This window comes from Nematostella vectensis, chromosome 13, assembly GCF_932526225.1.
Source record: "Nematostella vectensis chromosome 13, jaNemVect1.1, whole genome shotgun sequence".
In the NCBI taxonomy this organism is placed as follows: domain Eukaryota; kingdom Metazoa; phylum Cnidaria; class Anthozoa; order Actiniaria; family Edwardsiidae; genus Nematostella; species Nematostella vectensis.
In genome coordinates this window covers 5,140,545-5,153,518 of record NC_064046.1, presented here as the reverse complement: position 1 = coordinate 5,153,518, position 12,974 = coordinate 5,140,545, and the positions used below count along the sequence as shown (strand labels likewise).

The 12,974-nt window shown below is 38.7% G+C and overlaps 2 protein-coding genes across 4 annotated transcripts; one reads left to right on the top strand and one right to left on the bottom strand.

Moving 5' to 3' along the window:
- Window positions 1-2,612: 2,612 nt before the first annotated feature.
- On the top strand, window positions 2,613-9,116 carry LOC5518031. Of its 2 annotated transcripts, none has more exons than XM_048720716.1 (6): window positions 2,613-2,706; window positions 3,804-3,991; window positions 5,638-5,745; window positions 6,001-6,150; window positions 8,189-8,251; window positions 8,437-9,116. In XM_048720716.1, exons 2-6 carry the CDS (start codon window positions 3,812-3,814, stop codon window positions 9,016-9,018), a joined length of 1,083 nt encoding a protein of 360 aa, XP_048576673.1. In that variant the 5' UTR covers window positions 2,613-2,706; window positions 3,804-3,811; the 3' UTR covers window positions 9,019-9,116. The 2 variants fall into 2 exon arrangements, with proteins under 2 accessions (XP_048576673.1, XP_001638009.2); XM_001637959.3 differs by having other exon boundaries at window positions 8,186-8,251.
- Window positions 8,996-12,950, bottom strand: LOC5518032 (programmed cell death protein 6). Of its 2 annotated transcripts, none has more exons than XM_001638021.3 (6): window positions 12,795-12,950; window positions 12,585-12,646; window positions 11,720-11,764; window positions 11,227-11,385; window positions 10,532-10,641; window positions 8,996-9,807 (listed from the first exon to the last, which is right to left on the bottom strand). In XM_001638021.3, exons 1-6 carry the CDS (start codon window positions 12,848-12,850, stop codon window positions 9,700-9,702), a joined length of 540 nt encoding a protein of 179 aa, XP_001638071.2. In that variant the 5' UTR covers window positions 12,851-12,950; the 3' UTR covers window positions 8,996-9,699. The 2 variants fall into 2 exon arrangements, with proteins under 2 accessions (XP_001638071.2, XP_032218501.1); XM_032362610.2 differs by having other exon boundaries at window positions 12,585-12,641; window positions 12,795-12,936.
- Window positions 12,951-12,974: the final 24 nt, after the last annotated feature.

The following is a 12,974-nucleotide window of genomic DNA, read 5'->3' as shown; positions in this document are numbered from 1 at the left end:
ATAAGAAAATTAAAAGCAGCCTCTGCAAGCAATTTAGGAAATAATCAAGAGAATATTATAAACTTGTTCGTCCAAATGAAGCTTAAACAAGGCGAAGATTCGTGGATTGAGAAAATATATCTGGTTGTTAATTCACAAATAGCGCAAATTAACTAAATTAGGCTACATTTACGCTAAAAAAGAAGTCATTTTACACTATCCAGATTCTTTTTTCAAGTTGTACAGAAAGACAGGACAAAAGAGATATTATTGTTCAACTTTGAGATAGTTCGTAATGATTTTTTTAAATATTGATCAATAACAAAAGAAAAATACGGTGTAGTCTTGTTATGAACACTTCAGTACCATTTATGCCACTCAGATGTTACTGTTTATGAAGCAAATACAGCAAACTCTTCTGAATTGCTAGCTTTTCTAATAAAGGGTAATTTGAGGAATCCCAAAATTAAACTGACGCCAGAGCCATTGATCAATGTCATTATACACCCTGGGCTAATCTCCTGCACAAACTCGCGATCTGATAAAATACAGAATCGCAAAATGTTGGAGCACTTTCACTTTTATCTCAATAAATTGATCTTATAATAGCGGAGCCGCAGAGAGTCAACAAGGTGCCCGCGCATATTTGACGGGGACGGAAAAAATACACGACGAGACCGGCTGGTATGGGTCGGACCTTGTCTTCATCGCATTCTAAAAAATTTTCAAAGATGGTATCACTTTTGCAAATCGAAGAGTCCAATTTGTTTTTTGAGAGCTAAAGAATATCAAAGATAGATTACAAGTGGGCTGGGATTATTCTGTAAAATCTTTTCAATGATCGTACATAAGATCTAAAAAGTATAGATGATGGTTATAAGCCCCACGCCAGGAAACGGGCTCGTGAACTTTAAACTGTTTAACACTACCTATACACACATCGGCACCAGACGGGCCAATGATGCAGTCAGCAACCATGGACAACTGTTTCGTCCTCTTTAGGGCTCATCAGCCGGTTTGCCTCAGATAAACTTCATCGGCAATAAACTGCAGAGTGACTTCGACTCTAAAACTGCTAAAACGAATAGATTTGATGTTCGTGGGATTGACGTAGCGCATCAGTAAGCGGATAAGTGTTCTCTAATCCGATTTAAGGGATGGATTTATGTCATCCTCATCCTGTTCACAGCTCTAATCCATCCACGAAATCTTGAACCACCCATGGAACAGGCTGGTCTGAGCCATATTCAATCATGGTCTGGAGCAGAATGCCTGGGGTTTTTCATATCATTAGAATCGCCAAGTTTGTACGATTGCCTCTCCAGTGTTCTGTAGGAATGGTCGGTAAACGACTCTTCCCCCTCCCCCCCCCCTCCCCGCGCAGGAAAAAACCGTTCCCTTCCCGTGCCTATAATATTTGGCCATTTTCCAGCGCAATCTAGAGAAGGGCTATTCTCTTTTTTCCAATCTAAAGTAAGTCGAATCCCAGTTCCCATAGGAAGTGGCCCATGATGCAACAAAAGTAGCAGGCGCGTACACACCACCTTGCCACCTTGGCGACCAAAAAGTAGATCATTTCTTATTAAAGAATCTTCAAATACTATGCTTTTTCCATACGATACCTAGGACTGCGCACCCCCCTAGGCCAATCCTGGGAACTCGCCTGAGTAGCTAGATGTGAGTGGAAGGTAACAGGAAGGGTACCTTTTCTTCCTTTCCCTCTAAACAACGAGGCATTAAAAAGCTCGCTCTTATGAGTGAAAATAAACGTCCAAGCAAATGCTCTTCCAGCCCTCTTGATGAGTGTTCCCTACAAGCCATGATAAGTGCGAGGCAAGAGATAATGATTAAATACTTTTTCAAGCATATGATATGCCCAAAGCATGAGACCATGATCAATTCCGTTTTAAATCACTCTTATGCCTACTTCAACTATTAGATGATTAATCGCAGAGTCTTCAGTACTTAGAATACCCTTGCACCGCCAAAGAGGCGCTAGGTTTGATGGCTAATTGCGTAAACACAATGAAAGCTTGCGAAACAGCAAGCAGAGTAGAGCAGAGTCTGAAAAATGTCGATCAACCACTTCAGAAAATACAATGGGTAATTTGTAAGGGAACTTCAAAATAATAATCCATAAGTAAAGTCTGTTGCGTTTTGACGATATTGCTTGACAATATATCTTATCCTAAATTAGTCGGTGGAAATACATGCTGTACTGAGAATGAGCGGGAGCGTAAAATTGCGGCGTGATTGACCACATTTATGTGATTGATATTTTCTGCTCGCCGACGTTTATTTGGTGATTTTAGCGTAGAAAATGCTTCGTCTTTATTTATTTGAGCGGGGAAAATTTGCGCGACCATTCCAAAAAAGATGGCTGCCGTGACTCCACCCGCCCCATGAATAATGCCTGCGAGTGATAATTGTATTTCATGGGTATAAGAGCGAATCTTATTAGTCTATATGGTACAAAGTTAATGGTCATCAGGGGCTCATAATTGTTCGTCAAATAAATGGTTTCTATAGCGCAAAATACATCTCTAGAACTTTGCTTGGCATTGAAATAAAAAAGGTAAAATGATGGACTCTAGCCCTCCCCCATAAAAGTCCCAGAGATAGGTGATCCCTGTGGTTTGGCTTAAAGGAGCCACGTGAATAATCGCAAACACAACATGGCGGAGTGGAAGCTCGCCTACTATCTTGACCGTTTTTGAGCGGCTTACGGTGAGTCTTTCTTATCCTTACTAGTACGAGTGTAAACTAGCATCATTTTCAACTTGTCTGTTAAAATATGTGGTAAGTTTGCTGGAAATTTTATGCTTCCCCTGAGTAAGTTATCATCAGTCGTCAAAGAAACCGCGGGAAACAAGAACAGGAAGAGAGTATTTTTAGAAAATTGAGATCATTAGCCTCGATAAATTCTATGAATTTACTAGCTAACCTTTTGTTTGACCGTTAAAAGCGGGTGATTATTTGTATTTAAGCTGATTTTGCGTAGAGTTGAGGCGAACATCACTCACTTCGCCAATAATAACATGACACTCGCTTTTGGTCGGTGACCATGTTTGGGAAATATAACTTAATTCCCTTCCGCACGGTGGGCCTTTGGCTTTTTTTCTTGAAAAAGATAGCTTTCATGTTTTGTTTTTGTTTGATGATTGTTTGTTGTCTTATAATGAGTGACTTGCACTAACTGATCACATGACTTTTGAGTGGAAAATTTCGAGAAGCCCATCCCAACAAATAATTTTTCTGGCTTTTATGTAATTCCCAAATAAGTTGCTTTTGTTATTTTTTGCTAAAATCCTGACCTTGCTCAGGTCTGCCACCTAAAAGGCACACAATCTGTTTGTGCAAGTTGCTAATTGTTTCTTGTTATTCAGATGCGTACCTAGAGGTAGGCAAACGAAGCTTGCTCAACTACCCTTGGCTTCTGAAAAGCTCTGTTTTTGTAAATCCTAGTAACAGAGGTCAAAGGGATTCTCTAATGTGAACCGTGATTAGACCCTCTGTGAGTCATGAAAACAGAGAAATTAAGGCCATGGTTTGTAAAATCGTATGTCTTTATGAACCGCGAAATAATATTAAAAACTGACATCTGGTCTGAATACCATCCAAATGGAATGGGGCCTCTCGATTTCATATTTAGCCTTGTTATTTAATATTTTTTGTTGCCATTTTTATGTGTAATTGTACTGTGACTACAGTGCTATTCCCAGCAAATCCCTGTAGATACATGCCTGTTTTTGTAGTTTTTTTTTAATTATTCTGTTCAAATTTTTGGTGATAACATTTTGCTTGATACCATTTTTTCCTAAAAGTTTGCAGGATGGATAACACACGGGCAAAAGCCCAGTCCCTTGCTAGAACCCTGTGGGAGGTAGCATCTGCAGAGAATGCCTCACTGTACCCCAAGGCAATTAGTGTGCTGCATGAAATATTTGAAGAAATGAAAGGAAAAGTAAAGCTTAACACCTTCTGTAAGCTTATACTGGATTTGAAAATATTGGTATGTAAGATAAGACTGCGTTATATCACTCTTTGTGTCATAACACTGTTTGTGTGTTAAACTTGTCAAGAGTAAAGCACATCTTTAAGAGTTTCTCTCAAAGTTACTTTTGAATTATGTCTACATGCACAAGGCTCGGATCCTTAACAAACAAATCATGTGACACTTACGTACCTGCCAACCCCCAGATCACTTGAAGTGCAATAACTCTTTGGTAAAACACTAAATTGACTCGACTAATGGTTCGATGTTAAGAACATCAATTTCAACTACTTTTTGAGAGGCCAGCGTTTTAATTCCATCGTATCCTGACCACAGAGCGCCTAAAAATGGGAGGGGGCACTGACTTATTTAGGAGCAGTGTTGATTTAAAGCCCATATTCCAGGGATATAAATAAAATTGTATAGGGGGGGGCATTCTCTCCCGTGAAAATTTTAAAATGCTAATTATTGCTAAAACCACATGGCGGAAAAACATGAAATAACGCTTGAAATAAGACGGAAAAGGCGGAAAATTTCTACTTAGTGAGTGATAGCAAACAAAATGTCAAATACATACGCAAGGATGATCTTAAAAAATATCTTTAAAAGCCAAAATCTGGGTAATTGCATTTCGGCCTCACGTTATTTGTGTTTTGAAAATCATTCCGGAATACAAGGAACCATTGTAAGAAATCGAGTCTTCTATCTCGAATTGAACAGGTTTTTTCGTCATTTTCCAGGTATTTTCGTCATGTCTTCTACCTATATGTAAAACAGCGTCATTAGCTCCTTCCCACCAGAGATCCCATTTTTTTCATACCGCCAATGAAAAGATAGTGGGCAGGTAGGGGAGAAGAGAACTTTGACATGAATGGAAATTTGTTAATTTATTGATGGAAATTATCAAAACCAAACTGCAATAGACAAAAAAGAGAAAAAAATAGAAGCAACACTTCTGGGGTTTTCCTTAGAAAAATTTTGAGATTCCAGACTTTAAGGAGGCTTGGAAATTGATCAGAATACCTGTGAAAAAATAAGGGCCTCTCCCAATCCTTGTATTAAAATTTGAGACCCTCCCCCAAATCGGAGCTAAAAAAAATTGCAACCCTCCCCCTGAACATAGCAGCCATCCCCCCGTTTAAAAATGATTCTTTCCTTACAAACTCGACACGGCTCCAAAGTATGAGCCAATTTCTCAACAGTTCGCGCGAAAATTGTCTAACTTGATTGGTCGATATCTGAAAGCATTTCGGTATTGCGGTAGTCCTGTGTTCTGCAAGAAACGCCTAGAAAAGGCTGCTTGTTGACTATTTAGTTCGAAAAAACTGAAAACGTCATAACTTGAATTACAAACTATGACATTTGCAGAACTTTGTGGCTAAAATCCAACTTCTACTTAAAAAAAACAACTCTACTGATTAAAATTTGGTCATAAACCGGGAGATTTAAGGTGAAACCGGGAGGCCGGGAGATTTGATAAAAAAAACGGGAGTTGGCAGGTATGCACTTATGTAGTGAAGCATCATATTCTTTTATATTATGATAATATTTTATTTGCACTTCTTGCCATCAGTACATATCATATTAATTAAGTGTGATACATGCCTTTTTTAGATTGTCCATTGACTCTAATTTTCTATAAATGACTATATTGTTGCTTCCAGACTGTGATAGATTCAATGGTTAACCTGGATAACAGCTTGCAGTACCACCAAGTATTTGATTTGTTAGATGAGCTATTCCCAATAGAGATGCCCAAACCTGCATTCATGGTAATGGTATCAGATATACAAAATATGAGAATAATTCAAGAGACCTAATGAATAAGCATTCCCCATGAACACCCTTCCTAAACACAAGTGTTATTTGTTGTTTTTCCTTATGACTCCTTCCTTGCACTACTGTATTGACCTGTCCGAGCCAAAAGACAAAGTAGACCTCCCCTTTACCCTGCAAAACTCCACGACTACGGCCAGACACATTTTCATTTATAAATCATGAGTTTTCCTTTTTTTGTATCCAAACAGAGTACCAAAAACCATAACATGTTCAAGTCACACAATCATCGCGTTCACACCATGCTCCTAGACCTGTTAGCTAGCAACGAGGCTCGCAGATCATATATCAATGATTTCCTCAATTATGGCCCATGCAACTGCTCTTCCAAGCTGATCAAGGTAGTTTAAAAATGATGTGTTTCTTTATCTGTGGACAAGCTCTAAACATTATTTATAAAAAATATACGAGGGAGCTCATTATTCTCTTGAAGCGGCATTGCCACCAGTTTACTTTCGGTCGATTACGTAACCATCTCTGATGATTTTTAATGGAAACGTGAAAAATATTTAAAAATATAAAAGCAGTGTGTCTATTGGATGTTCCTTTGAGGATGTGGCTGATGATAAAGAGCGAATGGCCTGTTAAATAGCACAGATTCTAAAAGATTCTTTTCTCTCTTTGGTTGGTAGAGGTTCCGTCTGCCCTTCAGAAGTAAACTGGTGACGATGAGAGTTGGGTACTAGCTTGGTTATCTGAGGGTGGTTTTCTTAGACCTGCACTCCAGCTTATTAACACTAACATGCTCTCCTTGTTCTCTTTTCTGCTGGCTTTCTATGTGTTAGGCGGTTTTATATCTTATATAATGCTCTGGCTATAACACCTTGGTACACTGAGTCTTTTAGAAAACCATGGGAATTGTACTATAGTAATCAAACAGGGCCTAGTGGGGACTAGTGTGCCAGTTGGGATACACTGAGTCTTTTAGACAACCATGGGAATTGTACTATAGTAATCAAACAGGGCCTAGTAGGGAATAGTGTGCCAGTTGGGATACACTGAGTCTTTTAGACAACCATGGGAATTGTACTATAGTAATCAAACAGGGCCTAGTGGGGACTAGTGTGCCAGTTGGGATACACTGAGTCTTTAAGACAACCATGGGAATTGTACTATAGTAATCAAACAGGGCCTAGTGGGGACTAGTGTGCCAGTTGGGATACACTGAGTCTTTTAGACAACCATGGGAATTGTACTATAGTAATCAAACAGGGCCTAGTGGGGACTAGTGTGCCAGTTGGGATACACTGAGTCTTTAAGACAACCATGGGAATTGTACTATAGTAATCAAACAGGGCCTAGTAGGGAATAGTGTGCCAGTTGGGATACACTGAGTCTTCTAGACAACCATGGGAATTGTACTATAGTAATCAAACAGGGCCTAGTGGGGACTAGTGTGCCAGTTGGGATACACTGAGTCTTTAAGACAACCATGGGAATTGTACTATAGTAATCAAACAGGGCCTAGTGGGGACTAGTGTGCCAGTTGGGATACACTGAGTCTTTAAGACAACCATGGGAATTGTACTATAGTAATCAAACAGGGCCTAGTGGGGACTAGTGTGCCAGTTGGGATACACTGAGTCTTTTAGACAACCATGGGAATTGTACTATAGTAATCAAACAGGGCCTAGTGGGGAATAGTGTGCCAGTTGGGATACACTGAGTCTTTTAGACAACCATGGGAATTGTACTATAGTAATCAAACAGGGCCTAGTGGGGACTAGTGTGCCAGTTGGGATACACTGAGTCTTTTAGACAACCATGGGAATTGTACTATAGTAATCAAACAGGGCCTAGTGGGGACTAGTGTGCCAGTTGGGATACACTGAGTCTTTAAGACAACCATGGGAATTGTACTATAGTAATCAAACAGGGCCTAGTAGGGAATAGTGTGCCAGTTGGGATACACTGAGTCTTCTAGACAACCATGGGAATTGTACTATAGTAATCAAACAGGGCCTAGTGGGGACTAGTGTGCCAGTTGGGATACACTGAGTCTTTTAGACAACCATGGGAATTGTACTATAGTAATCAAACAGGGCCTAGTGGGGACTAGTGTGCCAGTTGGGATACACTGAGTCTTTAAGACAACCATGGGAATTGTACTATAGTAATCAAACAGGGCATAGTAGGGACTAGTGTGCCAGTTGGGATACACTGAGTCTTTAAGACAACCATGGGAATTGTACTATAGTAATCAAACAGGGCCTAGTGGGGACTAGTGTGCCAGTTGGGATACACTGAGTCTTTTAGACAACCATGGGAATTGTACTATAGTAATCAAACAGGGCCTAGTGGGTACTAGTGTGCCAGTTGGGATACTAGAGTGCCAAGTGCAATACAGTTATTCAATGAACTACTCTATTTATTTAGAAGGAGGTGAAAAGATTTTTGCTCAGGATGGAGAAGAAATTAGGATGTACTCTTCTTCATGATCAGGTACTACATTACTTTACGGAAATTTGAAAGGTTAATCATGTTTGTAAACTATTATTCTAGTCCAAGTATTTTTTTAATTTTGTAATTGTGTGTTGACATTTCTCTTTTTTAATTTTTTTTTATTTATCAATTTATTTTTTTTATCTTTCATCATTTTATTTATTTTAATTTACTCGCTACTTCAGAGTCATGATGGACCCGACCATGATGATTGTCCCAGTAACTCTAGTGGGTCAACTGATTCCACGTCTATATGCTCTTCTTCAAGGCAGACAATCACCAAAATGTGGAAGCTAGACATGTGTAGACTATCAGATACTTCAGAAAATGAACTCAAGCCGACCTGTAGTGAAGCCACAGGACATGAGTCCATGTTAGTAACAAGTAAAGTAGATACAACAAAATATAAAGATTCCAGTATACCAAATACAGAGTTGAAAGATAAACCTACAATTTCTGGTGAGTCAGATGTTGTTGCTCCAAGAAGAAAACAAACAGCCAGGAAATCTGCAGGGAGACGTGTTAAAGCTGGGTGCAATATTACGGTACAATCAACACAAGTGGAAAATGCTGTGACATATTGTATCCAAGGAGCACAGGCTTCTCAGCATGGAGGTGACAGTGTGAAGTCATGCAAAGTCATGCATCTGGGAAAGAGGGTTTTTGAGGAAGGCACTGTTAGGGGTGAAGATGGTAGAAAAAGGGTCAAGCTTGAAGAAGGAGATGACGAGAACACAAACAAGATCTTCTTTACCGGTTTTATTTGAGTTGCATAAGTTTTTTTCAAATGCTTTATTAATTATTTCTAAAAATATCTAGATGATAGTTATATAATAAGTGGCCCATTAAAATAGCACATACAACACTCTTGCACTAGTCTCATCAGCTGGAACACAGTTAAGAAGCTGACTCAATTATGACGCCATGTGCTATAATTAACTTGATTGATTTTCTAGCCAACTGGCAGCTGAATTTCATCAGGCCAACCATACAAGTGTGCACATCAAATATGTGTTCAAAACCACACTATATTGCACTGGTGGGTGCTGTTTTAATGCTTAAGTGCTTAAATGTTTAAAGGAACAATTTGTTTATAGCAAAATATATTCTTCATTTACACTAGAGACAGTAAACAAATACTGTAAAAACAATACAGGCCAATACAGCAGTCTCATGTGTAGCAAATTAAGGCCTAGTTTAGATGCCATTTTTTCAAGTAGCATTCCAAATGTAAATGAACATTAGCCTAAACAATCCATTTTGTTCATTTGCAGATATTTGCATTTTAAATGGTGTCTGGCGTATGAACAAGGCCTCTGTCAGTCTCGTTTAAGACCAAGCTCCTCATAATAAAAAAAGACCTAGCTTATAGTAAACCATATCAAGTTTGTAATGGTTTAGAGCTATGCAGTGTTATATTGAGGACTTAGCTGCTGATATTCGTTGTTTCACTTCCCAAGGTTCAGACTGAAAACCATAGTTAAGAATTGCTCATATTGAATAGTTATCACACCTCGTCTGGCAAAGTCATGGTGACTAAATGAATTTGTTAGAATCTGAAAAATAAATTAATAATAATGTAAGCCTTGTTGGTATAAAATTTGGACTTTAAGATATGAAAATAGCCACAACAATAGGATGATCTGACTTCCTGATCCACCTCCACCACCCTCTTCCAGTAAGATACCCACCTCTACCTCTACCAATAAACAATTATACCATTTCCATTGAGGTGGCTATTGGCAAAGTATCTACCAAGAGCCAAAGGCTTGAGGTAGATATTTTAAAAGCCACTATCTGCCGAAATGGAAGTGGTATAATTGTTTTAGTATATAAAATGAGCTTTAGAGCAATTTTCTTTTCGGTAACACTTGCAAATCGGCTGTTACTCCCGCCATTTTTTTCATTGATTTTTGGGCGCAGGGAAAAAATTCTCCTCCTAGGAGGTGAATATTGCATTTTATCTTGAGTTTCTCAACCAATATGAAACCCACCTCTAACCAATATGATATCCACCCCTGCCAATGTGATATCCACCTCTACCAATTTGATCCCAATCTCTACCAATATGATATCCACCTCTAACAATAAAAAACCCACCTCTACCAATATGTTATCCACCTCTGCCAATGTGATATCCACCTCTACCAATATGATATCCACCTCTACCGATAGAATATCCACCCCTGCCAATGTGATATACACCTCTACCAATATGATATCAACCTCTATCAATATGATATCCATTTCTGCCAATGAGATAGCTTTGTCATTCATTACCTGCAGGACAACACAACACTGGATAAAATCATCAAATCGGATTGCTCCATTTCCAGTTCTGTCAAATTTAGTGATGAGCATTGAGTAGATTCTATCCGAGAGCCTGAAGCCTGATAAAAAAACCTTGTCTTGGCAACAAAGTTCACCCAATTACAAATAAAGACAAAGGGATGGTAAGGGGTGATTATTCAGTGATTTATAATGGAAGATGGTGATGATGACGATGGGTGGTGGTGATGACAATGGTACAAGGTGAAGATGACATTGGTGATTATGATAATCGTTGTGGTGATGACGATAGTAACAGTGGCTGGTGGTGATGACGATGGTACAAGGTGAAAATGACATTGGTAATATATGACAATCATTATGGTGGTGATGACAATGGTACAAGGTGAAGTATACATTGGTGATTATGAAAATCGTTATGGTGACAGTGACAATGGGAGGTGGTGATGACAATGGTACAGGAAGAAGATGACAATGGTGATGATGGCAATATTTTAAGGTGATGATGACAATGGTGGTGATGATGACAATATTTTAAGGTGATGATGACAGTGATGGTGATGACAACATTGATGATGATGACCAGAGGATGAAAATGACTTGCTAATGATGGTTTTTACCATTGAATTTACCTTCTCTCCTGTCGGAGATAATAATAATTATGGTGATGATTATGGCCTGCTTACCAAAACTTCTCAGAGCCGTCTTTAGCTCATCTATATCAATTGTCCCAGAGTTGTCTGTATCATATGATCGAAATGCCTTCTGCCAGTCTGTGACGTACTGCCATAGTGAGTAAAACTCGTTGAATTCTATTGTTCCCGAATTATCTCGGTCAAACATGCCTATCATTGCACACAGACAAAGAAAAAATTAAGATTAAACAAGAACCAACTAAGTTCTCCACCTCTCTTTTTTAGGGTCGCAACAGAGCCAAAATTATGTTGAAGATGCTCCAGTACGAAAAAAGAAAGCAAATTTGAATGAAAATTGAGCAATTTGTCTAAATGCAGGGTAGAGGCCAGAATAGCCCTGTTACAGCCTGTGATCTACAGACCCCATCTTACCAGTAAATAGCCCTGTGGTCTATCTTGGACCCTGCCTTAACCATAAATAGCACTGTGATCTTGATCACACCTTACCCATAAATCGCCCTGTGATCTATAAACCACAGCTTACCCATAAATAGTCTGACTGTCTCTGGGTTAAAAGGAGCCCATGAACCTAGGAAATAAAAATACTTATTAACAAATTGGTGGTGTAATTAAAGATGAATGATGACAATGCTGATGATTTTATGATGATGACCATTGATGATGATGATGGTATATGACATGACGGAAAAATTCACATTGAATAAGGTGGATAATTTCTCTGAGTACTTAGTAACTTATAGCAAACAAAACATCAAGTGCGACATTTTAAATTGATGCGACTCTTTGTAAAGTGTAATTGAAATTTGAGCCTGAACTGATACACAGGGCAATGGTAATCAAGGAAAATTATCTTAAAAGGCCAAAATCTAGTTATGCACACTAGGGCCTCACGTTATTTGTGTTTTGAAAATCAGTCCGTAATACAATGAACCTATAGCCATTGTAAGAAATTGTGTCTTTTCTCTCTATCTGGAATTGCGCATTTTCCATGTTTTTCCATGATGTCATTTGACATGCCGTAGACAAGAGAGAACCACCCCATTTAACTTGAAAGGCTGCTCAAAACAATACTTCTACCAAGGCGGAGATATCCAATGGAAAATGGTAAGACCAATAAAGAAAATCCCCTGATCAAAATCTATGAAAACTATGAAGTGATGATGGTTAAGAAAATAATTGAAATTCCCTTCTCAAAATCCTTGCTATTCGTCTGTGATGATGATAGTTATGAAAGCTTTGGATGATGGTTATGAAAACAATGATGCCAATAACTGTTCGATTTGATAGTTTGAGCAGAGGGTTCACAAAAGGTCCCTCAAATCCCGCTCATTTTTCCCTAAAACCTGTTTATCAAGATAAAAAAAGTCTACTAATGATCAATAACAAACCGTTTGATAAAGCTTTTTGTAATTCATCCCCAGTGATTGCACCGTTTTTATCTGCATCTATCCTTAAAAGCAAAAACAAAGAAAATTGCATTACTCATCACAATTTAGATAACAAGATGATTCCATTCAATCTTTCGCGACCTCCGAGGCCATAAAAGACACGCCATAATAGAATACTCGCCAAGAATTTTAGCTCCATTTGGCACATACCTTGTAAAAATGCCATACAACCAGTTACGATCTACAGGAACTTGATTATAGGCCATTTGTGGCCAAGCTTTTACTGGGTTTTCGATTTATTTCTACTTCCTTCCAACGAGTCACGCATGAACAGAGGAGGACTAGGGCGAGGCCTTGATATCAGGTCTGAAAGAAAATTTTCTAAAATAA

Coding starts and splice junctions, on each gene's coding strand:
- LOC5518031 (XM_001637959.3), top strand. CDS start 3,812: ATGGATAACACACGGGCAAAAGCCCAGTCCCTTGCTAGAACCCTGTGG. Junction 3,992..5,637: donor TACTGGATTTGAAAATATTG/GTATGTAAGATA, acceptor TGTTGCTTCCAG/ACTGTGATAGATTCAATGGT. Junction 5,746..6,000: donor TGCCCAAACCTGCATTCATG/GTAATGGTATCA, acceptor GTATCCAAACAG/AGTACCAAAAACCATAACAT.
- LOC5518032 (XM_001638021.3), bottom strand. CDS start 12,850: ATGGCCTATAATCAAGTTCCTGTAGATCGTAACTGGTTGTATGGCATT. Junction 10,642..11,226: donor GACGGCTCTGAGAAGTTTTG/GTAAGCAGGCCA, acceptor TTTTTTTATCAG/GCTTCAGGCTCTCGGATAGA. Junction 9,808..10,531: donor AGTGTTGTGTTGTCCTGCAG/GTAATGAATGAC, acceptor TTTATTTTTCAG/ATTCTAACAAATTCATTTAG.